A 25,060-nucleotide genomic window follows, 5' to 3' on the forward strand; every position below is an offset into this window, starting at 1 on the left:
GACAAGACACTGGGCCAGCAAGTGGAGACAAACCAGGGTGCAGAAATCCTGAGCCTGTGGTGTGACCAACAGGAGCAAGTAGGGGTCCTGGCCACCAGCTGCTGGGAATAACATGTGGCCCAAACACGAGTTACCAGGTCCCATGGGAACCACAAAGGGCTGCTAGACTGGCTAAGATCCTTCACTCAAGAGTTTTGAAAGCTAAAGAGCCATCCAGGGGACACTCACTGTCATTCCCACTCCACATATGTACAACCAAGTTGGGGTGACACTGCCATAACTGTCCAGGGAAGTCAACAAAGAGTAACAATGAGCACTCCAAAGAGCCCAGGTACAATGAGGAACAGCAAGTCCTCTGCTAAACAAACTGCTAGCAAAGTGGGTGACTGTCTTAGAGAAATAGGCACATGGGCTTAACCACAAATGTAGCACTGTCCTGCTTCACAGTATGGCAAGTACAAATCTGCAGTTACGAACTACAACTATGCATGGTAAATATACTTTTTTTTCTTTTCTGATCTAGCTACTACTTTGTGATATGTCTTACATACATATTTAGCTACTTATACATATATTCACATAGATAACAATATATATACACCTATACATAAAATCATGTATCTGTATATGGGGACTATTTCAACTTGTTTGCACACTAGAGCTAATGCATAATATGAAACTTATCAACTGTATTTCATTCAAACAAAATAGTGCTCTTCTGTAACTTCTAAAATTTACTATTAACAGATACCTAGGCAAAGTTTAAGATCCAGCTCTGGGATTGTCTGCACAAGAAAGACAGAGTTATTGCAGCAGGTCCAGAGGAGGGCCATAAAGATGATCAGAGGGCTGGAGCACCTCTCCAATGAAGACAGGCTGACAGAGTTGGGATTGTTCAGCCCTGAGAAGAGAAGGCTCCAGGGAAATTTATTGCGGCCTTTCAGTACTGAAAGGGGGCTTATAAAATAGCTGGAGATAGACTTTTTAGCAGGGTCTGCTGTGACAGGATGAGGGGTAAAGGTCAGTTTAGATTAGATATAAGTTTTTTACAGTGATGGTGGTGAAACACTGGAACAGGTTGCCAACAGAAGCTATGGATGCCCCATCCCTGGAAACACTCAAGGTCAGGTTGGACAGGGTTCCAAGCAAGCTGATCTAGTTGAAGATGTCCCTGCTCATTGCAGTGGGGGTTGGACTGGATGACCTTTAAAGGCCATTTGCAACCAACACTATTTTATGATTCTTTGATCTTAGCTTTAAGCCCATTACCACCTTAATTCCAAGTATATTAACAACTCTAAAAAGAAAATTCTTAGACAAATACTTAAAGACCTCATAAGGAGAAAGAAAACTCCATTAGAGGAAAACGACAAGGCTCAAAAGCCTACATTAATTTTACAGATAGAAAATCCTCCTTCCCATTAATGTCTTTGACACCTTATTTTTTCAATGATGTTACACGCCCACTGTAACATCAATCACAAAGCTCTCTGAACAAACACATCTATTCAACATGAAGCTACAAAAAAAAGAAATGTTATGGTAGGGGCAATACAATTTCACTATTCAGTGCGTTGGTCATCATCATGGAAATAAAGAAAATTAATTTTTGTCTGGAACAACGAGGTCCCAGATCTTAGGTGGAGTTCTATACCATGCCATGATGCTCCTGGTCCATTTCTGAATCCACCAGGCCACTTTGTTTCAATGGTGGAAATATAAGAAACCCTGACTATGGCCAGCAGCATAAGAATGAACTCCAACAGAGATTAATTTCATAGGAGAAACTCTCAGACACCAGTCATCTTCCTGTTCAAGCTGACCCACAAAGGAGAGCTTAACAGTTGGGATGATGAACTAATGAAACCAAGGGAGAGGTTCACAATGAAAATAAAAGGAACATAAAAACCATTTCACATAATAAAATGTTCATAATTTACATTGTAGAAACAATAAAATGTCCGTGTATACAAAAGAAGTTACCTCTTAAAATCATCCCTGTCACATGTTGACACAAATGTACTATAAATTTCAGCCTACATAGCTAAACTGATGTTCTTAGAAATTTTAAGACAAAAAATACATAAGTAATGTCTCTGAAAATCAGGCCACCAGAATCTAGGAGGAAATCACAGTCTTTCAGAAAACTACCACAACAACAACACTGCAGGTGGTTATTGACCAGCACATAAATCACATTAACCAGTATTTCACCACATTCTTTACTCAAGATTTCAATCACAAGACTGATTTATGTTCACTAGATGAGCCAGCAATTGCTTTACAAGTTATTTCCTCAAACAAAAAAACCTCCCTCTATTCTCAAAAGCTGTGTGATATTGATGTGCAGCCATTCATGCCAGTATGAAAGCAAGTATTTTATTAACTCTACAGTCTGTATTTGTGACTTGTAAATACTGGTGGAAAGGGAAGAAATAAAGGGTTGTTTTAAAGACACTTCATTTTTTTTCTTTGCTTAACAGAACTCAGACTCAAGCTCATTTTTCAAACTAAATACTCTAAATTGAATGGGCGGAAATCTTTTTGCTAAATTTTAGTAAGCTCTCAAAACACACTGAACTTAAGGAATGCAACACCCTTTGAGTGCATAACACCCCACCACACTAAAAATAGCTGCACTTTTAAATTTACATTGCTAATCAGATTTCTGAGTCTTTTTTTTAAAATATAAAGCAAATAAGCAGTTTCACCAGTAAATATCCTATTTGTTCCCAAGCTATATTGCTATTTTTTTGTAGCTTTGATGTCTGCTTTCTAAATCTCTCCTTTGTTATCCTTTTTCTCTCTTCTCTAGGAAGAGGATAAATTTACTAACAAAATGAATGTACTGATGGAAAAGTGCTGCTAAAAGAAAAATACAAACACTTTGTCCTTCATTCAACTTCAGGCCACACAGAGTCAACTTATAAATGAGATTGATGGATCCCAGTATAGTTTGCACATAAAGTTATAGGACACAGAAACACTAAAGTTAAGTGATGGTTTGAGTTCCATTTTCTCAATTGCTCACCCAATTACTCTTTCTATCTCCACATGCAAAATTTTTCATCCATCTTCCGTTCTCAGTCCGATTTCTCTGATCTAAAGAAGTACCAGCTAACTTTTAGAACCAACTTGAACACCATCATCAATTTACTATGTTCCAATAAATTACACATAAGACAGTCGTGAAAGCTTCTTTGAACCAAAAAGTTCACTGTGACTAAAACAAATGAAAAAAGTAATGGCAATCTCATTTCCTTTCAAATAAGATTAAAATCTATGTGGGAAGATTTTCAAGATTTTTAGAAATTACACATTTCAAAGAAATTCTACACTTTGCGAAAATGGTGATGGTGGGGTTCAGTTCTTTTGGAAACAAACTTTGATCTGGAAACTTATTTTAGTATCCAGAGTTATCACAAGAAAGCACTTAAATTTCTGTCAAATTTATACTGCAATTTGATAAGGAATAATGCCACTTAGTTCTATTTCCTCTTTTTTTTAACCCAAGACTGTATAAAGCATTCCACTTCCAAACTTAATTGAGCATTAATCAGACTGTAAATGTTCATTTATCCTTGCAGTCAGATTCAGACATCTCATCCAATTTTCACAATTCCTCTAAAAACCCAAGGCCCAACACAGCTAGAAACCAAACAAGTTAAGACTTCTGCTGAAATATTGTTTTAGCAGTGACTATCAACATATATGTGTAAAAAAAAAAAAAACCACAAAACTTTACCTGCAGCTCTGTAAAGTATTTTAGGTTCAAAAAATATGCATGGATTTTTGTCCTCTATGCATGACAGCAGCAATCCTTTGGCCTGAAGAGGACTCCTTGGAATAACAACCTGTAAAAACATTTTTATATAATTTATTTATATTGAAATTCTGCTAGAAACTTCCTCAATACTACTTAAAACTAAGCAATTATTTGCTTTAAATGAATCTATGTACAGATTGAGCAGTTCTTACAAACTGAATTAGTAATGCAGCACTGATGCTAACACACATTCTAAATTTTCAATTTTATTTTGTTCATTGATGAGGCTTTAAAAGCTCCCCTCTATACCTTGATTTAAACACTAAGAGACTCCTCTCAGATAAGGTAGAACTAACATCTTAACAGCAACATTTGCAGTAAAAGGAACGGAAGAAAGTCAGTCAGATTAAAATATATATAAAATATATATAATACTTCATATATATATATTCACATATATATAAACTTAGTAAAATTAATGTAGATGTTTAAAAAAATTCAGCTGAGTGATCCTCGGTTGCTTGGGTAAAGATTCATCAGAACAGACCTAGAAGGTTTTCAGACTTAGTCCAGTAAGTTTTGAAGACTGAAAAAGGAAACAGCTATTTAAAGTTGACTTTCTTTTTTTGTGTTGGAAGCCTGAAATGTGTTCGTTTTGGAAATGAACAAACACTGATACATACCTTAAATATCAAGTACAGAAAACTAAGCAAAGCCTCCAAATGTAATCTGAATACTTGGAAGAAAAAAGTATAACATATTTGCCAACAGAAGAGTTAATTTTGGATGATCTAAGAGAATGTTAGTTATGAAGAGAAAATTAGCAAATTATCACAGTTTAAATGAAAGTAGAACTCAAGAGCTCAATTCCCTCAAATCAGAAGAACCAACTAATTTACATCCCAGAGACTTCAAAGAGCTGGCACATGCTGCATGAAGTCTACATTTTTATAGCTGTGGAGTCAGAAGTGGCCCCCTCTGACTGAAAACATTAGTTGTAGCACTTGTTAAAAAAAAAAAAGTAATCCATGTTTACTAGAGTCATGTTAACTTACTGCCTACAGGAGTTTCCAAGGTTTCAAATATGTTTTGAGAGTAATAACATTTATTTATATTAAAGTAATAGAAAGGAGTCAAAACACAACCTAAATCTGCTATTACATCAAATTAACTTGATAAGTGATTTTTCTAAACAAGGGAGAAGCAGTCTACCATATTTCACCAAAGCATGTGGTAACAGACACATGGGAAATTACCCATGGATGTTACTAGTACAGCTCATTAGGGATCATTTTTAGAACAGAATTTATTTACCTTATTCACTAATGATGTTAAGTCAGAACATAGTAGTGAAAACTATTCCAAAGCTGGGAGTCACTACCACTACAGAGGATGATACCAAAAAGACCCATAGCAAACTGACAATAGCAAATGGAAAAATACATACTGAAAAGTCACGTTTAACGACCACATTTTTGTTATAAATTGATGCCTTAAGCCCCTAATAGTTTTTTATTTTTCTAATTTTTATAAGCCTTAGAAGTTTTATAAAGTGGTAGAAGTAGATTTTAAAAGCAGCAACCCTCACTCCCTCTACCCTGTAGCACCCTTAGTTTACACATTCCTTAACCCTCTTACCCCATTCCACGTACCCTATATCACTCCTACCCCCGAATCCAGTAGAAATGTTTAGTCTCTTGTCAAGGCAAGGCCTAGACTGTTTGGAGAACAGTCATATCAGGGCCTGAATAACAAAACGGAGTCAAGAATTAGGTGACTGTGTGCACTCTGTGCCCCGAAGAAGATGAAGATTGATGAAGAGGTGGTCCCAAAATACACCCCAGACCCATTTCTCGGGGGTGGACCCGGGGCGGATCGGAGCAAAGGCCACATTTGGGATTGGATAGATGGTATTATAAAATGTAACATCTCGGGCACAGGGGCGCGCGCGTCGTGTAACATCTATTGCCTTGGCACATTAAACCCTTTCCTTATCTCACCCCTAATTAACTGCTCCAGAGTTATTTTTTTAGCACCAACATTCCACGGCATCAAATTTAGAACTCAGCAGCAGAAATTCAGATCTGAATTTATTATCTGCTCAAACGATAACTAGGACACTATGCAGTACATAATAACATAGCCAAGGAGCTTTTCTTGCTATTGCAAAAATCACTGCTAGAAACTTAACTAGAACACTTTATGACTATATCAACCCTTTGAAAAAAAAATTTAATTAAACAGATGTCAAAAGAGCTCCAGAAATTGTTAACATTACTTCGGTAGTTTGATTTGTTTAGTCTAACAAAAGGAAGACTAAAGAGAATACAACTGTTTTAGTGCATGAAACAGAAGGTGAAGAAGTGATACATTAAACTTATAAGTTAGTCAGGAACAAATTTAGGCTGGAAATGAAAAGAAAGCTTCTAGCCACGATAGCAAATATTCTTACAATGGAATGCAGAGAATCAATATTAACGTCTTCCATCCATTAAGAAGTACATCCTCACAACAGCAGACCAAAGATACAACCATTCAGTAGTGTCCTGTCACCTCAATAAGACTTGCGCTAAGTACCAATGACTGCAGTTCTTCCCCTGAATAGCCAAAGTTGTACAAACTCCCGTTGGCTTGGGAAATCCAAATCTCACCTGCCACTTAAGAAAAACACAAAATAGAAGGGCAAAAACCTTCCACAGAGTTTAGTAAGAGGATGGTTATGAAGACTACTCTCCCAAAGGTCAAACCCTACCCTTCTCAGCTTGTAAGACATCGCCTTTCCTTCTGTAATAATGGAGAAAATACGCGTAAACGCAGGACATTTGAGAATGCATCTGAACCACAAGTTCACGTGCACTTCTTGATTCCCGTGTTAAAGGTCAGGTTTGGGTTCATTCGAAAATATCTGCAATCTTGAAATATTATAACTGCATTAACAAACACCTTTGCAAAAAATAATAAAGGGACAGCACTGTTTTCACAAAGCAACAATATTCAAAAGATGGAGTCTAAAATACTTCTCTGTGCACCAGAAACTAGTATTTTGTTCCATCAGTTCCACCCAATTAATGTGCCCTTTATCTTCAACTGAGATGACAGCTCTTAGTGGTAGCAATCTATTTTAGCACTTTACCCAAGGAAAAGTGAAAGGAAGTGAAAAACCAACAAGAAGAAATATCAGAGGTGGGAGCAAAGAACTTATATTACGCAGTATGACTAAATAAAATTCTGACTTACTAACTTATTGAGAAGACTATGCACCAGTCTAGGTAGTACCAGAATTAGAAAGAGCTTTAATCACCTGAGTGGACCACTAAACTTCAGCACTTGGTTCAGTATATAAAAATTTGAGATTGACCAACAAGATCAGCAAAAGTTATATAGACCTGGCATCAGTATTTTAATCATGTAAGTTATCTTGTGCTTTCATATGCTAAGAAACTACTTTAGTTTATAAACAAGATCAAGAAACCATTTGATTCAATTACCTCGCAAAAGATTTTGGAGATTGCTTTTGTCTGTATCAGGAAACACTTTCAAGTTCAGAATAGGAACACCTCAAATATCATAAAGAACACCCAGAGACAAAAATGTATCCTCATTCCTCAAATATCATGAAATAAAATGTGAATAATACAAGGGATTGTATTTAAGTAAAGACAAACAAGAAGGAGAAATGGCTATGGTCTCCCTGTAGATGAGTTATATCTGAAGATTTAGAATACCAAAATCATACATGGACAACAGTTTAAACAACAGATAAACAGTGAACATGTGTCTTTAGCATGCAAATACCAGTTCTGCTTAAGTCTTCCACATTAATCAGCTATGAGTCATTGCTCAATGGTCTGGATGCCAGCTAACCCAGAAGTACAAGTTTATAGACAAAAGTTTACTCAGAAAAAAATGGAGAGCTGGCAAAAAGTGCTCTCTTAATCTGAGATGACTAGATCCTGCAGCTTCCTCTTCTCTAATCATTAGCAAACTTAGTTTCTAGGGATGCCACCACCTCATGTGGAAAGCTTGCCTAAAGTTATCACTCAGAGAATCACCAAGCAGTTGAGGTTGGCAGGGACTTCCAGAGATTATTTGGTTCAACACCCTTGCTCAAGCAGAGCCATCCAGAGCCAGTTGCCTAGAACCATGTGCAGACAACTTCTGAGTGCCTCCAAGAATGGAGACTCCTCAGTCTCTCTGGGTAAGTCGTGCCAAGTGCTTCCTCATGTTCAGATAGAACCTCTTGTGTTTCAGTTTGTGCCCACTGCCTGGCACTGTCATTTATATAAATTAATTCAATAATGCACTTCAGACAGATACAGAAAGGAAAAAAAAATAAAGTATTATTTATGAAAGTTTTTAGGTTCTGTACGATACTGGACACACAACAGTGTAAAATGTATGTTTTTAGTGCAAAAAGCACACAAGTAAAAAATACTATGTCTACTTAAGATTGCTTCAATAATGGCTAAAACTTCTCAAACACTTAACACAGTTTAAGTTTTATAAACTGAAAACTTCTAATAGTTTTTAATTAACATATTCAGATATTTTGCTGACAACTTTTCTTCCCCTGCCTGCATCCAGACTCATTGTTAGTCCAGTCCATTACAAAACAAACAAATAAAATTCATCTTCATAAAATAAGAGTTACTGTACCTTTATTCCTGGACAGTGAGCAAAAAAGGCTTCTGGACTTTGAGAGTGATATAGTGCACCATGACCCACACAGCCCCAGGGTGCTCTGATGGTGAGGTTTCCACAGTTAAACAGATCTCCAGAGCGGTAACGATATTTTGCTGCTTCATTAACAATCTGGGAAGATTTATATACAAAAGTAACATTCAGTCCAATACCTTTAGTTATGCATCATTAAGTCACTTCAATACATGGGATGTAACTACATCATCTGCACCACGCATGGGATTCAGAGGACCAAATTAGAAGCAAAGAAATACTGTAAGCCAGTGCAAAGACAAAAAATTTTCAAGGCAAATGAAACAATAATTTACTGCATTCAAGTTAGATGCCTAAGCCTCGGGGGTAGCCTTATAACCCAGTTGTTTCCTCATTGCATACTGTCAGTCACCCCAGTTCAAATCTGTAGTTTGTCCTGTGGATACATGGCCAGCTGCAGCTGAATGCAGAAATGAGAAATTGTGTTGGGAAGACACAGCTGATGAATTTAAGGTTGTTGAAGCCAACACAGTCACAAAACCAAAAATTAGAACAAACAGAGAGGCATCTGCTTCAAACAACATCTTTAATTTCCATTACTTATTAAGCCTTCAAACTGGTCTTGGTACAGTTTACAGTACAGTACCGATACTGTTTGCAGTTTACTCCTGTTTACTTAAAGCATGCATAAACATTAGTAATGCAACTGTGGATATATTTGCAAAAATTACATATTCAAACCAAGTACTAATGCTAACAGAAGAATAATTTAAACAGTCATAAGATTTCTTTTAACCTCTTTCAAATTTATTTATACTAACCTGATCAAAAGCTGGAAAAATGTAATCTGCAAACTGAATTTCTGCAATGGCTGTAGCACCTGCAACAGCAATTCCAATACCAAAGCCAACGATTCCTTGTTCACACAAAGGGGTGTTGAAAACTCTATCTTTACCTATGTATTTAAAAAAAAAAAAAAAAGACAAAAAGACTCCAACACACAATTCTTTTAATACACTAGTACTAAGTGGAAAATATTGTCCCAGAAATATTTGACTTATAAACAAGTCACATGCAATTAAACATACTGTGCTTTAGATGTGCTTTTTTTAGGTATAGAAACAATAACCATCCATTGCAGGTACAGATACTTTCAATCTAACTTGTAACAACTCAGAGGAAGAGAAGGAGAAACTAAATGAAAGATAAGAACAATTTCTGTAACTTACAGTGTTCCTAACACTTCAAGGAAAATAATTTTTTCTGATATATATACAGTTAAGCATGCAGAGCCTTCAATGGTTACCTGGGAGCACAGAATACTTATAAGCATTTTTAAAAGCTTACAATAAAGATAAGTGTTGTTTCTTCCATTTTTTTCCAGGTAGTCAAAAATAACTGCCCCTACCCAAAGGCACACAGTTCTACAAGTCTGTATGAAAGCATACTGCCTCTTGCCACACACCCCATCAGCAGTGCCCATTCTTATCAGTCTTCTCTCACAAGGTAAAGCCACATTTAAAGAATTTGCCTTGTCTCCAAGGCAAGAGAAAAAAAATGTTGCAAACCTAAAATATTTGATTTTGTATCTTCTGTGTGGAAGTGCAAAAGGTTATATTAGGCCTGACATATTTCTGTGCTACAGTAATTTCAGATCCCAAATATGCATAAATCTAATAGATGGTTAAAGACAAAATTGTTCAGTTCATGAAATCATAAAAAAGGAGTGGGAGAGAGATGAAACACTACAATATCCTCTAAGACATGTTTACAATATTTGCCAGCAGTACTTTTCTGCCAAGGGAGTACAACAGAAGAATCTCCGTATGCTATTAAATCTTCCCTTTAGAACGTTGGGAAATAGACTATATAAGAGTCCATCGTGCATCAAAATGCCAAGACTTCAAACTGGATGGAAAAAAATGTGCACACCAGTGGCTATGAAATAAATTAAACAATAACTAACCAGGAAATAACTAACCAAAAAAAATAGACTAAACCAAAAAGTCAGAAAGTTGTTACTATGAAGACTCCTAATTTCAATAGCTGTAAGTTAAATTAGAAAAAGGAAAGCTAACGTAAGTTTTCAGAAATGGATGATTAGGGAGAAACAAACCATTGCCCAAGGCTGTATTTACCATATACGAAAGGGAGGCAAATTTTACAGATCTTTAAAGTACATATCTTTCATCTTCACACAGCACCCTGCACAGCATTGTCACTCCTTGTACCCTGTCTTTGTGCTTTACCTGGTGTTTTCAGTTTTCCACTTCAACGGCTGATTTGTTTTGGGGGTTTTGTTTGTTTATTGGGGGGGACATATTTTATATATATATAAATTTTTGGCTCTCTCCTCTGCTTTCCTTTTTTTTTCCCCCTCCACTAGGAACAAGATTAAGACACTATTCATTTAAAGTAAGTAAAAAAAAAACATGCCATCGAATGATACTTCAATGTTGGTGGTGTCAGTGAGGCTATACAAGCCAACACCAACTACAAAGAGCTACCACAATTGCAGGACACTCCACAATTTTTCATACAAGACAGTGGAAACAAAGAATGAAAGATTATTTTTTCACCTAAAGAGACTGAATACTGTGTAAATTGTTCACATTTCTGAGATAGTACAACTATCTCCATTCCTCTATAGCATCCTCTGGTGCACTCTCCCCTGACAGGCATCATGGTCAAAGAAAGAGGAACATGAACTAATTCCCTATGCAAACATGTAGTTGCCCCAGGTCTTATTGCCAATTGTGATAGTGTGGAAGCCCTGCTTTAGATACAACCACAAGAGCTGTCCCTGTACTCATATCCATCTGTAACACTACCAACACTTAGCAAACATCTTCCTTCCTTTTTATTTATCTAGTGCACCATGAATAAGACATCTTGTTTCCCTTCTCTTTCAATGATGCATATAAAATTTTAATTTAAAACAGATCTCATTTTAAAAATTTATTAACTTTATGAAGACATATGGTAATGTTGGTAATTTTCTTTCCTACTTCTTAAAAGTCCACTGGTAGATCAATATATTTCACTTCACTTGTTTACAGGATATTTTGATACAAGACTTATAGCTTACCTAACCATATTCTTTATTAACAGACTTTTTCAGAGTACACCAAAATAGCCTAATGCACAGGTTTCACAAATAATTTTATATCATCACACAAAAAATGAAATGTATTTGAACAATCCTGTAAAATGAGCTTTTAAATAATAATTGCCACACACTTGAAAGGTAGTTCTTTAATATCAATTTGGGGTAGGTGAACAATTTAAAAGTATGTTAGCTCTACCACACTAGTATGTCACTCTATAACTCAAAATATAAAATACATCCTATTAAAACTGCTGAAATACCATTGAGATATTAAATTAGAGGCAACATGCTGCCATCAATGGAGTATGATGAAATAAATTAAGTGAAAATCAATGAAGCAAAAGTGAAATGTAACATGACAGCTGTAATGTGATCAGCTTGAAGCACCTAATTTGGACTTTTCAGGACTAAAGGCACAATTCTGAAGTACCAAGGTTTAAAACAGTAAAGATTGAGCGAGGGAATTCAATTAATGAGATTTATTACTCAGGAATGGTTTTGACTGTTCCCTTAAAACAATAATACCGATCCCTTAAAAGTAAATCCTAAAGCACTTTACTGTTCATTAGATGGGAAAACAAGCTTGGGTAGAGTTTCAAGGGGTAAGGTTTTCTTTATAAAATCTAGCCTTTTAAGACAAAAAGATATACATATCATTAGGACAAAACAAATTCAATTTATTTACCTGAATATTAAAAACTGTATGGTATAGCTTTAACTTCCTACTTTTATTGATGTAGTACGAAAATCATTACTAAAAACTAACACAAAATATTTCAACTCTTAACATTTAAATGCATTAAGCCTATGTATTTTTATCTACTTTATTTCACGGTTTTTTATTTTTCACATTTTTTTAAAATGTGAAAAGGAAGTGACTTTGATAAACAGCCATTTACATCATCTTTTGCAAACCAGCTGAGTCAGATTTCAGCTGAAATATGACTGAAGCAGACAAATAACCCAGAGATATGTTGTCTTTCCATATTTCATTTCCTTACCAATGAAGAAACATTTCCTAAAATGTACTCTTCTCCTATGATTTGTGTCAGCTACACAGCTCAAAACAAGCTAGCACAAACTCCACAAGCTCTTGTCATTCCAGGTAAAGTAGCACCTCTACATTATCTGAGCCAGGTGCATCAGCCTCTGAAGAAAGACATTATGCTGGTGTCCATTTCAATTAACCTGTCTAGCTCTATAGACATCCCTGGTTTCAGCCACCTGAACAGGTCAGTGCCATTTGCCAAGTAGTGAAGGAAGCAATATGGCAAACAGGGCTATGTGAAAAAAGAAAAAGAGGATGATTCTTCAGGAAGGATATTGAGGTGCTGGAGCAGGTCCAGAGAAGAGCAACAAGGCTGGTGAAGGGACTTGAGCACAAGTCCTGTGAGGAGAGGCTGAGGGAGCTGGGGCTGTTCAGCCTGGAGAAGAGAAGGCTCAGGGGAGACCTCATCACTCTCTACAACCCCCTGAAAGGAGGTTGTAGCCAGGTGGGGGTTGGCCTCTTCTCCCAGGCAACTATCAGTAAGACAAGAGAGCATAGACTTAAGCTGTGCCAGTGGAGGTTTAGGTTGGATATTAGAAAGAAATTCTTTACAGAGAGAGTAAGCAGGCATTGGAATGGGCTGCCCAGGGAAGTGCTGGATTCACCATCCCTGGAGGTTTTTAAGATGAGACCGGATGTGGCACTTAGGTGCCATGGTCTAGTAACCACGGCAGCAGTGGATCAAGGGTTGGACTTGATGATCCTGGAAGGAAGGAATGATCCTGGAAGTTAAGGAAGTGAATAAACACTCTAGAAGTGTTCTCTAATACGGAAAATCTGAAATTACTACACTAAGGAAAAAAAGCAATACCTGATTCAATTTTCAAACAACTACTTCATCCTGCCCAGATCTATTTTTACTTAAATAAAAAAAGATTGATTTTTGTGATTTTCAGAACAAAGACTATCCCACAAATGTTCAAGTTACCACTGACCCTCTGTCTAAGAGACAACAGCTTTAAGGCACTCTCAAAGACATCTTCTTGTCTGCCAAGAATAAAGAGTTTCATAGCAACCTAACAGAGCATGTTTACAGACATAAGTAGTAGATTATTGTGCATTAATGTTTTGGCCTGCTTCATCTTTATTTGTTCCAAGACACCAGGAAAAAAGTATTTCAGATTTCAGTATCTGTAATGAGTCATGTTCCTATCTTAATGTAACTTCAAAAATGAGATGGTCAAACAATATCAAATCTCCTAAAAAGCTAACACATCACCCAATGCCCCGGCTCTGAGTAATTTCATATCATTCTGCAAGAGTCTGGACCATTTGACTGGTTTAAGGAGTACTGATGGCAAGTTAGTCAAAGGAGAATTGTGTTTTGTTTTTAAGATACTGGTGTTAAAAAAAAGGCATCTTAAAAGATGTCAGTACGGAGTACTATTAACAGTATACCTGGAGAGAATTTTATTCTTCCCCATGATCCCATCGACTTCCATTTAAAACATCCACTAGAAGTCAAATAGAAGAGTGTAAGAAGCTAATTTTGACATCAAATGCAGCAGTAGGGGCTGCACATTCAGAAATAACTGGAAAGAAAAGATTAGCAGATTAGCTTCTTTGCCATTCACCAGGGAATTCCTGTAGAAAGTGTAAATAGAAGTGACTGATTTCAAATCAGTCCTGCCTTTGAAGACCTTTTGTAACCCTAGAATATCTAGGATTTTTCACAGATATACATCTACATAAGTCTATTAACTGTATTTCGTAACATAATTAAGACAGTCTATCCAGCAGTCAAACTTTCTTGGTCCTACCATCCATTTCAAGCCTCATTTTATAACTGGTGACACTTGTTATCTTCCATTTCTCTGATACTATGTGAGAGGACAGGCATAACAGCAAGTAGTTAAGTAAATTTATACACAGCTCTTTTAGAGCTCCTGGGTGAACACAAAAGAGCTCTAGTAATTTCTGATTAATTTTAATCATTTTGGTTTACTGACATCCTAGTCACAGTTCTCAAGCTTTAAAAAAAAAGGTGTGCAATGGGCCCTATTCCTCTATAGGGGATATCAGTAAAAGCACATTAGCTTTACAGCTGAATATAGAAATTTCAAACCTACTTCTCAAAAGCAGGCCTTCAGTTTCACAGACACAGAGATGGTTCACCTCTCAGTCTTGAATTCCTGCACACTAACATGCCATGCCATCAAATAGCTGCTTTTTCCAGAGCTGTCCATGTTAAAATACATTATTTCATCCACCTAACAGATGAAAAGTAACTATATGAAATGAAAAAGATTTCATATGCAAGTAGCTTACAACTTCTTAAGATGACTTTTATCTATTGCACATAGAATAATACAATTTACAGAATTGAGTTATATTCCTCTCCTTTTCTTATCCCAAATCTGTATCCTACAAGAGCCGAGAACATTTGTGTGCCCAGACATTCACAGCAGGCTTCAAGGACCCAGCCATGCCTCTGGCACAGCTCAGCCAACTCCATGGCTGATAAAATAGTACTGATTCAGCTCCACACTGTTGGAAAAACATTCAATAAGCAGCTCACATCCAAGTGGCAGATTTGCTCACCAGAATTTCTTTTTACTTTTCTCCTAAGGGAATCCTGGGGGAGAGGAGATGAAAGTGTAGTTGTGATCTAATGAGTTCTTGGAAGAAAAATGCATTGTCTTGAGTAAGACTATGACTTTTTGAGAATGCTCTGAGCTAGAACTGCTAGTTCAAACATTCATGCAGGTTGCCCACATCACACTGAATTCCTCATCATCATCTGGCTCACATACCCAGTTGTATTCTAAATAAAAAAAGTGTGATGCCTAATTATACAAGGGATTGGAGTGTTCCTCCAGCTGTGACTAATAACATTCCTTGCTCAGCCACAAAAAAAATTTGCTGTGTGAGAAGCACACTTGCAGAAAAGCATAACTGACTATTAAGTGTGACATGAGAAGCTCTACCAGATGACAGAATGCTTACTTGCAAAAATACGCTCTAAAATTGACATCTACCAAACACTTATAGTGGGTATAACCAAAGGACAATATATCAGCTTAATTTAAGAGGCTTAGGTCAGCTCCATGCATTTTCACACTATCTGCAACATCACATGACAAAGAGATCCAACAGGAAACACAGAACAGTTACCAAAGCTAAGTATTACAACATGTTAATGAAAATTCTGCTGTAATAAGCTGGGTACACCATCTGGATGACAAATAAGGGAATAAGCAAAACTGTCAAATACACGTTATGCTCTCTCACATTCCTCAGTATCAGCAGTGTAGAAGTACTTTATAGTAAATGAGAAAGCATGCTGGATCTACCTGGAATTGTAAAGCAACTATTCCCAACACATGAGCAAGGATTTCATGCTGCTCAAGAAGTACTCAGGAGCAAAGGGCTGAATGACCAGTAACCTGCAGTAACAAAAACCATCTCATAAATCTCACTTGCAACCACTCCTGTCCCTTTATCATGCAAAGCATGAGCATGAGAAAAATCAATAAATTGATCTATACTTGGTGTTTCCAGGTAGTGTGAAAACTCCTTACCAGGTTTTGAAGATTTAATGTTTCTACAAATTAAAAAGAAAGGAGATCTTTTAAAATAATGACTAGCATGACATGTCAGCCTGGTCACCAGAAGACAGCTCTGAATCAAGTTAGATGGCTCTGAATCAAGCTAAATTAAGATTACCCTGCTGTTCAAAGTGATGTCCATTTGTATGTGGGTGACCACAGGACTAACCAATCATTTAACTCTACCTAAGGAATAGGAAAGGCATAAAGACAGACATCTAAAACAAGGTACATAAAATGTCCTTGCAGACCTGGTATTATTACAGAGAGATAACTGATCAATAAGGAAAAGCTTCGAACCATAAGAATAATCCTGCACTGGCACCATGTGTGCAGGAAAGACTACAAAGACTAGTTATGCTCATCAATTCCATCTTATGTCTTTAACACATAAAGTTTTAAACTCGTTGATACAATATTATTAAAATATTATTTTTCTATGTTTCACTGCAAGTATTTTCTAAAGTGGAAAATTCCATTTTTATGAAGCTCAGCAGCACATACTTTTTTTGCCCAGCAATGTATCTTGAAATATCTTAAAAATGTGTTAGAACAGCTTTCTTAAGCTCTGCACTGAGTATGAAGTTCTACATTAAAAAGTATATTCTTTATCTTTCCCTCAAACAGGTCTACAACATATAAAAAGAAACTTAAGAAATATTAGTAAGTCCCAAACAAATAAAATACTGCTTTCACACCAGGCACACTATCAGAACAATTAAAAAAAAATAAAAACAAAACTAAAATAAAAGTTATTTAGCTCTGACACAGACTGATTTATATCATTATCCCACAGATACAAACAGTGTAAAGAGACATATTACATTTTAGCAAGTTCTCAAATAACTTTTCCTTTTTTTCTAACTGTAAATCTTAAAAAAAGAATTGGCTATTTAACATGAAAATGAACAAAATGTACTATTGTGTAATGAGACTGGAACACATTCTCCAGATGTTACTGTTCAAAGGCATTTATATAAATCAGAACAAAATCCAGGTCTTGCCAAACTGCTCTGGAAGAACCAGGCAAGTAAGCTGCAGAATTCTCCACTTAAATCCATCCACAAAGAAACAAGGATAACCAAACCCCAGACTACTTGGGTTTTACTCAATCTATACAACATTTTTAACTCCGAAAAAAATGTTCCACTCTCAGCTTAAGTCCACCACGTCAAAAATTCAGAAGTACTTTCTTCTACCACATGCAGTGTGGTAGGAAGGACCAGCACCTACATGAAAGAAGCACTGTGCTTCTCCAAGAAGCTTGCAGTCTGCTTCTGAAGCATCAACATAACATTTTCTATCTTCCTGTTTATATAATAAACCCCTAACACCCATGCTACTTTAGGCTGAGTTTTTCCTCCTCCCTATAATAGCATATTATGTTCTAAAAAAAGTAAAAGACCCCATAATTATTGATTAAAAAACCCCACATAAAACCCCAGAGTGTCTTCCCACCAGTTGAATTAATGCTCAATAACTAGTAGTTTCTGGGAGGCAGAGCATAGTACCGTAATATACTGCATTACAGCCCATCCAAATTGTGTTCTTGTACTTCTTGCCTTTGCACTGTTCCTGTTTGGCAACACAAGAACAACCAGAACAACCTAAAATCTCCACTGACAGATCTCTGCTCTCTCACCACTAGCATGCCATGAAGTCTAGATAATAAACAATTTCCTGAAATCACTTGCAAAAAATATTTACAATATAAACATTTTAAAGTATTGAATGGATTTTGGAGGCAAACTATCAGAATTTTCTCAAAAAAAACCATAAATTTTATATACTTCTACTAGCTCAGCTTCAGAAGATGCTCCCATTATCTCAAGCTACTAAAAGCCAACAGTACATTAAGCAATTTTTGCAAGTATATCCAAACTTTAACCAAGAAGCTTCACCAAATACTGTAACAACCTAGGGACAACTCTTATCTTCAAACCCATGTTTACCCTCATAGGCTTTTCACTTAAAGCAGAGAACTTGCCTTCAGGAGTTTTCTACAGCTCAAGCTCATAAAATAATATCATGCTAATGTAAATACTTATCTTCAAAGAATGACTACCACTATTTTAGAAAGGCTGGTGTCCCTTGGGCATGGCTAAGCACAGCCATCTCCTGGCCAAATAAACAAAAACTCCTGAATTATTTTACTGGACTATAAACAAATGGTTCATTTACTGAGAATGAAGTGTTCCCTGAAAACTCACACAGATGTTTACACCTTAGACACAAGTCTACATAATAACAACCAGGGATTACAGTGGATCAGATATTGTAAATAAACATTATTGCTGCAAGACAAACTAGCATCATCATGAAATGTCACAACAGAGAGCTGTAAGCAACCAGGTTTTAGGAAGACACAGAGTAAAGTATCCAGTTTTGGATGGCTTATATCCTCCAGCTGCAGCAGCCAGAGCTCAGAGAAAACTGATCAATAAGGAAAAGCTTCGAACCATAAGAATAATCCTGCACTGGCACCATGTGTGCAGGAAAGCCAGAGAATCTCCACCATTGAAGGTTAAAAACAGCTTTTGCCAGCTGATCTGTCCCAAAACATACCCTGTTCTTCAGAGACCAAATTCTGCAAGGCAGGCAGAAAGGAAAGGAAAACAAAACAAATATGAAAGTGATAAATAAAATCATTTTTAAAGCATCCAGCTGATTGCTAATGTGGCGAAGTCATCCTGACATAAGGATGCTATTTTCTTGCTACAACTATAACTGTGGTTTCATATGTAGTTCAGTCACTTGCTTTTTGATGTGTTTGAAATTTTCCACAGGGGAAATTTTTGATTCAATTCCCCCCATTCTCACGGGATTCAATACAAGTGTTATTTCTTCTTTTGATTTTCCTTTTTGTTTTGTGATTTTCCAATTTGCAAGAAAATATCCTGGACCGACTGAAGAGACAGTAATTGCTGTTTATAATCTGCTCCCCACCTATTTCCCCCTTTTTTTTAAATAGGGTTTGAAAATAAAAAATCCTACCAACTTTATCTACACTTCTAGCTGCATCGAAATAATAAAGTATAGGAAGGATTATTTATTAAACAATCCTATATGCTTGAAAATATTTAGGGAAAAAAGATACTTAAATTTCAAGTTACACATGTGTACTTATTGCACCCTTTCCGCTCCACGAGAGGGAATTTATTTTAGCTATAAAAAATGAGTAAGGAGGAAAAAAAATTGAAGTTGCATATTCCTCATTTACTACTGTCTGCATGTATTAATGTCTCTAGCCATGTACGTAACTCAGAATTACCTGAAAGGAAATAATCTGAGATTGATTTTGTTTTGTACAGGAGTGACACACAGTTGTTCCTATCAAGTTCCATTTTATCAAGTGTCCCCCCAGAAAAAAAAACCATTAGTGACTGCAAAGCAGTAGATTAGAAAGGACTTGGGGACTAAATCAGGCCACAAACTGACAGTCAATACTGCATTGCTAATAAAGGCAGCAAACATCACTCTAGAACATATCAGCAATGTTACACAGAAACCTTATGAAAAGCATTTTGTTCTAATTGACTCTGTATGAGGGCACCATAAGCTCTTGTGGGCAGTACATCTCTGTGTGCACTGGCAAACAAAAAGAGAGAACAGCGATAACAGAAACCAAACAGAACACCTAAAAGAAACCAGAATGAACAAAAATAAAAGCCATGAGTGAAATACTCTCTATAATCAGTGACAGCACATTAATTCAGAAAGGAAGAAACCTATCTTCCTCTTGTTCACTCTGCTATCACACAGAGGATCCCAAACAGTGACAAATGAATCACGTGAGCAAAAGATAAATTAATTCCAAAATATTTCAAGAAAAACATTTTTGCTGTATCTCCACAAAGATCAGCTTTGGTATTTCAGTCAACCATCTGTGGAGTAAGTTCAGAACTCCTGAGGGACAGTGCTAAGGCCAAGTCTCTTCTATCCTGGGCAAGCACTCACTTGTGATGGGATACACCAAAGTGCCACTCTCCAGGAACTGAGATAATCTTTGAAATAAAAATTCCCATTCAAAGTATTCACATTCTACCTGCATTTGCAAATAGTTGTAAGTGAATAGAAATACCATTATTCAAGATTTCCCTCCTGAAAAGTAAAAAACTCATTTACACTACTCTAAGTTCAAAAATAATTTTCAATAGCTCAAAAACTTAAAATACCACCTATTCAGGCCTGTAAATACTGAGAATCTAATTTACAGTAACCTAGACTCCCTTGATGGCAAATAGAAGTACATTCCATGGAAGAGAACTGCAGATTGCTGTGTAATAGGGGATTGAGCAGAATCTCAGTAAGTCATCTATAAAAGTGAACATATAAACACAAAAAAAAATCAGCCTCCTCCAAAGCACTGCTGTAGGGAAAGACCTGTCAAGCCCACCTTTTTTCTGTTGGATTCCCAGGGTTCTGAGAAAAGATTGACCCCATTCCACATTCTCAGAATATCAAGCTTTGAAATAGTCACAAAGCTCTTGACCTTTAGCCTCACTAAGGACAGTCTTTTGACATGGCAGTAAGTGCACACTAGAGACTCCCTTCAAGTGCAGGCCAAAACGGTATGAAAGACAAATTGCTACAGAGGCTAACGACTACACAGAGGCACTTTTAGATAAGGAAGCCCTCAAGCTGAAGGTGTTTGGAGGACAGCAGAGGGAGCATTCAAGGAAAGTATTATATATATACTTCACTTCCACTGTTTATACAATCTTAAGACCGTCATTTTTTGGCTACAGTAGAATAACACATCTCTTTTTTTTGGAGTTACCCCAAAAAAAACTGCCCTGGCATTCTTCTGAGTGGCATATCTTGTCAATCTCTATTTCGTCTTTCTTGTTTCTCAGTCTTCACTTCTGTCCACTTTCTCCATTTTTACCTTATCCTCTGTTTTTCCCTCCCATTTCTTTACCTCCTATCATCTAATTCCTACCTCTGATCTCCTCTGTATTTCTGTCATGTGGATGATACTGATCTTTACGTGCTGCAACTTTATTTCATGCTTCAGATAGAGCAATGGGACACATGTATTCCCAATCCAAGATCATTGTTTCAAATCCATTTGCAGAACTTAAAGACAAATGTACAGTTATTTCATTTGTATAGCATTTCCTCTAAAAGATGGGAATAATAATGTACTTACCCTTAAGAAAATAAAATTTAAAAATGTTTGCACACATTACCTAGGCTATAAAAACACAGTAGGCAGATAACATTACATTGCTTTAAAGACAGGACACATCTCCACACAGCAGGACTATAAACCAGTACATATTCCTTATTTCAATAAAGATGCTCCAGAGTTTAGAGGATGTAACCTCTGCAAAATGGTGACAACCAAAAACCTGTCAGAGGGCGGTGGGAAAGCAGATAAGAAATATAACATTAATATGCCTTCCACTGCACATGACCAGAGGGAAGGAACAAAGGAAAAAAAAAAACCTGTACAATACTTATTTCCCTTCCCTTATCTGAAAGGAACACTCTACATAAATATTTCAGGAAGTCTACTCATTTTCAGGATGGAGGATTATACTGAAAAAGATTTCTAAGTATTCAGTTTGATGCCAGAAAACTGGAATCGTGTTTCAGATCTTGACATAAGATATATAGGAACAAACATAGCATCATAAGTCACAGTTATCATGGAAAAGAAACTTCCTTCTGCCTTCTTTACATATGATTCCTTAATTAAACACTTTCAAACAAAATTCTCGGTAGCATGTTAAAAATTCATCTGATCAAAAGGTTGGATTTACTTCCTTACAAAGTCAATGAGCTTGTCTTCTTTCACTTAATAGTACAGGCCTCTAGCTGTGTTTATATTACCACATTACACTGCGCACAGGTTTGATGGCTCTTCTGGAAAAAAAAATACAGCTTTTATATTTAATGACAGATTTATTCTAAAAGAATTATTTTTTCTCTTTTCTGTCTCTCCAGAGAGACTTCAGTAACATTCTGGATAGCTGCAAACATCTGTATAATACTACTACTGAGTATTAGTATACTAAATTCTCCCTACTATAATCTTAGGTGATATTTAGACCTTGACCTCTATAAAAGTGCTTAAAAAGAAACTATTAATTTGTATCAAAATAACTACTTACAGGCATAGACTGCCACCTAGTGACTTTGATCACCTGCAAGGAAAAAGAAACTAAACAAACAAAAAATCAGCTTCTCTCTTCCAGAATAGGAGAAAAAAGTTCATTCCTTCATGTTTTACATCAACATATAAAAACAACCTCATATTATATTACTTGTATCACCTATTATTATGTTGATAATAAGTGCAGGAGAAGAATGGAGAAAAAAAGAGTCAGTAAGTGTATGTAAACTTCCTCTTACAGGTAAGACCCATGAGGCTCTTTTTTTGTCAATTCCACCTGGAACTCCTCCTTATTTTACAAGGACTAGCCTTTGCATGAAACAAGCGTTCCACCTAGAACTTATTTAATCTCTAAGACAACACTGATAGACAGACACACCCCTCAGAATATTGGATTCCCTTAATTTTTGCACTTTTAGTCTTTCCTGGTTCTCCTCAGCACTGTAACTATATTTTCAGTACATCCTCTAGTTCATCTTTGCCACTCCCTCTTCAGTCACAGCCTATTTTCTACAGAATTTCACTACTAGTGAAGAAAGAAGTCAAGTTACCTGTCATCTTACCTGCCTTACAAACTTAAATTACCATTTTGTAAATGAGTCCCAAATTCACTTTATCTTCAGACTTCTCTTTCTGTCCAAACTTGTATTCCAGATATTGTCTTTGCTTATCAGCACCTCAGCAGCAGCATAAAGAACATTTATTTTTCCTGTGTTTTGGGTTTGCATGGCCAGGTTTTGATAGCACCACACCAAATGGATAACCAAAGAAGAAACTTAATTGGAAGAGCAGTGAAGGATTTGGAAAAGTCCTTTAGATTTGCCAACCAGGTGTCAGAACTCAATGGTTACATTCTATCCATCAAGAACTGTGAATGTAACACTTATAGGCTTGTGCAACAATATAGGATCTTGAAGTCTTTTCCTTCCCCCACCATCCTTGGAAGCCACTGAAACTCAGCTGTAGGAGACTGTCCCACAGAAATTGAGGAACCAAGTTTCTTCCAAAATGAACACAATATATGAATTAATTTAAATCACAAATCACACAGAAAAATTTTAAAATTTTAAAAAAATTTTAAAAGTTCCTGCAAGTTTTAAAGGAATCTCCTATTTAAAGCTTACTTAGAAAAAATACGTTTTTAAGAAAAAATTCCTGCAATTAATTATTTTTCCTCTTCAATTGAACTCACCTCCACAGTCTAAAATATTAGATACTTAGGTACCATCTTATTTTTTCATATACTTTTGTAAACCTCTTTTTTTCTCTACAGTGTAAAGGCTATGTCTAAGACTCTTTGAGACAAGGTCATAGCATTTCTCTGAATGCTTTCCCATAAGTCTCCCAAATAAGTAAACCAATCACATTCTAGATAAAGGAATATAATAGCTATATAATTTCTCTATTGGCTTTCCAGGCCATGCTAGGGGAAAAACTATTTAACAAAGAGTTTAAATCCATTTTAATGTAATTTCTTCATGGTTCTTAACAGGTAGGATGAAAAAACATCACCATGTATTGTTGCTAAGCTATAACTGATTACAGTAATAGGGCCACAATATTAAATATCCAGTCGGACAGCAGTTCAAAAAAATGAAGTTACATTGATAAAGGTAGTTGAAGAAATAGAAGACTCCTGAAATTACATCAGCAAGTTTCAAAAGCTTGAAAAGCTTACAGAAATGGTAACACATTCACAGCTTTTTCTATTTCCAAGAACAACAGAAAGGAAAACAGAAATATATTTGCAAGGCTTCTCTCCTATGTCTTCTTCTCCTAAAAAACACAGAGGGGTAAAAAAGAGCAGAGATGTTAAATGAAATTGATGTCAGATTTATAAGTTAACTTACCATATTTGTCTCGCAAGCCAACTGTACATCTGAAGACTCCACCAAAGGCCACATCTTCACCAAACACTACTGAAAATAAGGACAGCGGAGGAGGGTAATATTACTCTAATGTATCTTACTTTTAATGAACATGTTTCAAAAGTTTTTATATGAGACACTAACATGAGTAACACCTTACATTTCGTTTCACTACAAGATTTATCTAGACCTAAGCATTTCTCATGCACTATAACAAAGGAAGAACCAACAGAATTCATGAAACCGATTCAGTTAGGCTTTCATTAAACCATCTATTTATTTTTCTGAAATATCCTGTAATATCACAATACCTAAAACTAAATGAATAAAATTCTAAAAAGCAATTACATTCAGTCACTATAGAGTCATTGAAGTTAGGCCTTCTGCTTCAAATGGTAACCATTCTTCATCCACAGATTTCGGTAAATATAGTGTTTTGAAAACCACCAAATTGAAGTTGACTGTGAAATACCGATCCAACACGAAATTTCCAACCTTCTCCAAATCTACTTGCCAGATCCCTGGAGAGTGACTTCAAAGGAATTCCTCTACAGAAAATATGAATATCTAATAACTAGGACAAATCTCAGTATTCAACACTACTATCTTTGCAGTCAGTAAAGTTTTATCACTAAAAGTATTTGCCTTTAAAACTTTGCTTTGTACCAGCTCATCTGGGGGGTTTTCCATTGAATTTATGGAACGATGAAGTCTAATTTTTCTTAAAACAGTTTTGTTATTTATTTCAGAGAAATAAGTATTGCCCATTTCAATTTTTTAAGCGTGTAAGATGTGCAGCAGTACCACCAACAGCAGCTTGCATGAACTAGGGTCAGTTCTGATAATTCCCAAATTCCTCAATACTCTCCATATTCTAAAAGACGCAAAATAATAAGTTAACCTTCTTGTTTAAATTAAATAAAATA

At 36.1% G+C, this 25,060-nt stretch overlaps 1 protein-coding gene across 1 annotated transcript in view; it reads right to left on the bottom strand.

Annotated features, from left to right (window-relative positions):
• The window catches only part of BCKDHB (branched chain keto acid dehydrogenase E1 subunit beta), a 117,408-nt gene that overhangs the window by 87,710 nt on the left and 4,638 nt on the right, over nucleotides 1–25,060 (bottom strand). Inside the window, 4 exon segments of the mRNA XM_032681735.1 lie at nucleotides 3,746–3,854; nucleotides 8,423–8,578; nucleotides 9,262–9,395; nucleotides 24,117–24,185. Of these exon segments, the coding sequence (XP_032537626.1) occupies nucleotides 3,746–3,854; nucleotides 8,423–8,578; nucleotides 9,262–9,395; nucleotides 24,117–24,185 (468 nt within the window).

Source organism: Chiroxiphia lanceolata, chromosome 3, assembly GCF_009829145.1.
Source record: "Chiroxiphia lanceolata isolate bChiLan1 chromosome 3, bChiLan1.pri, whole genome shotgun sequence".
Classification (NCBI taxonomy): Eukaryota; Metazoa; Chordata; class Aves; order Passeriformes; family Pipridae; genus Chiroxiphia; species Chiroxiphia lanceolata.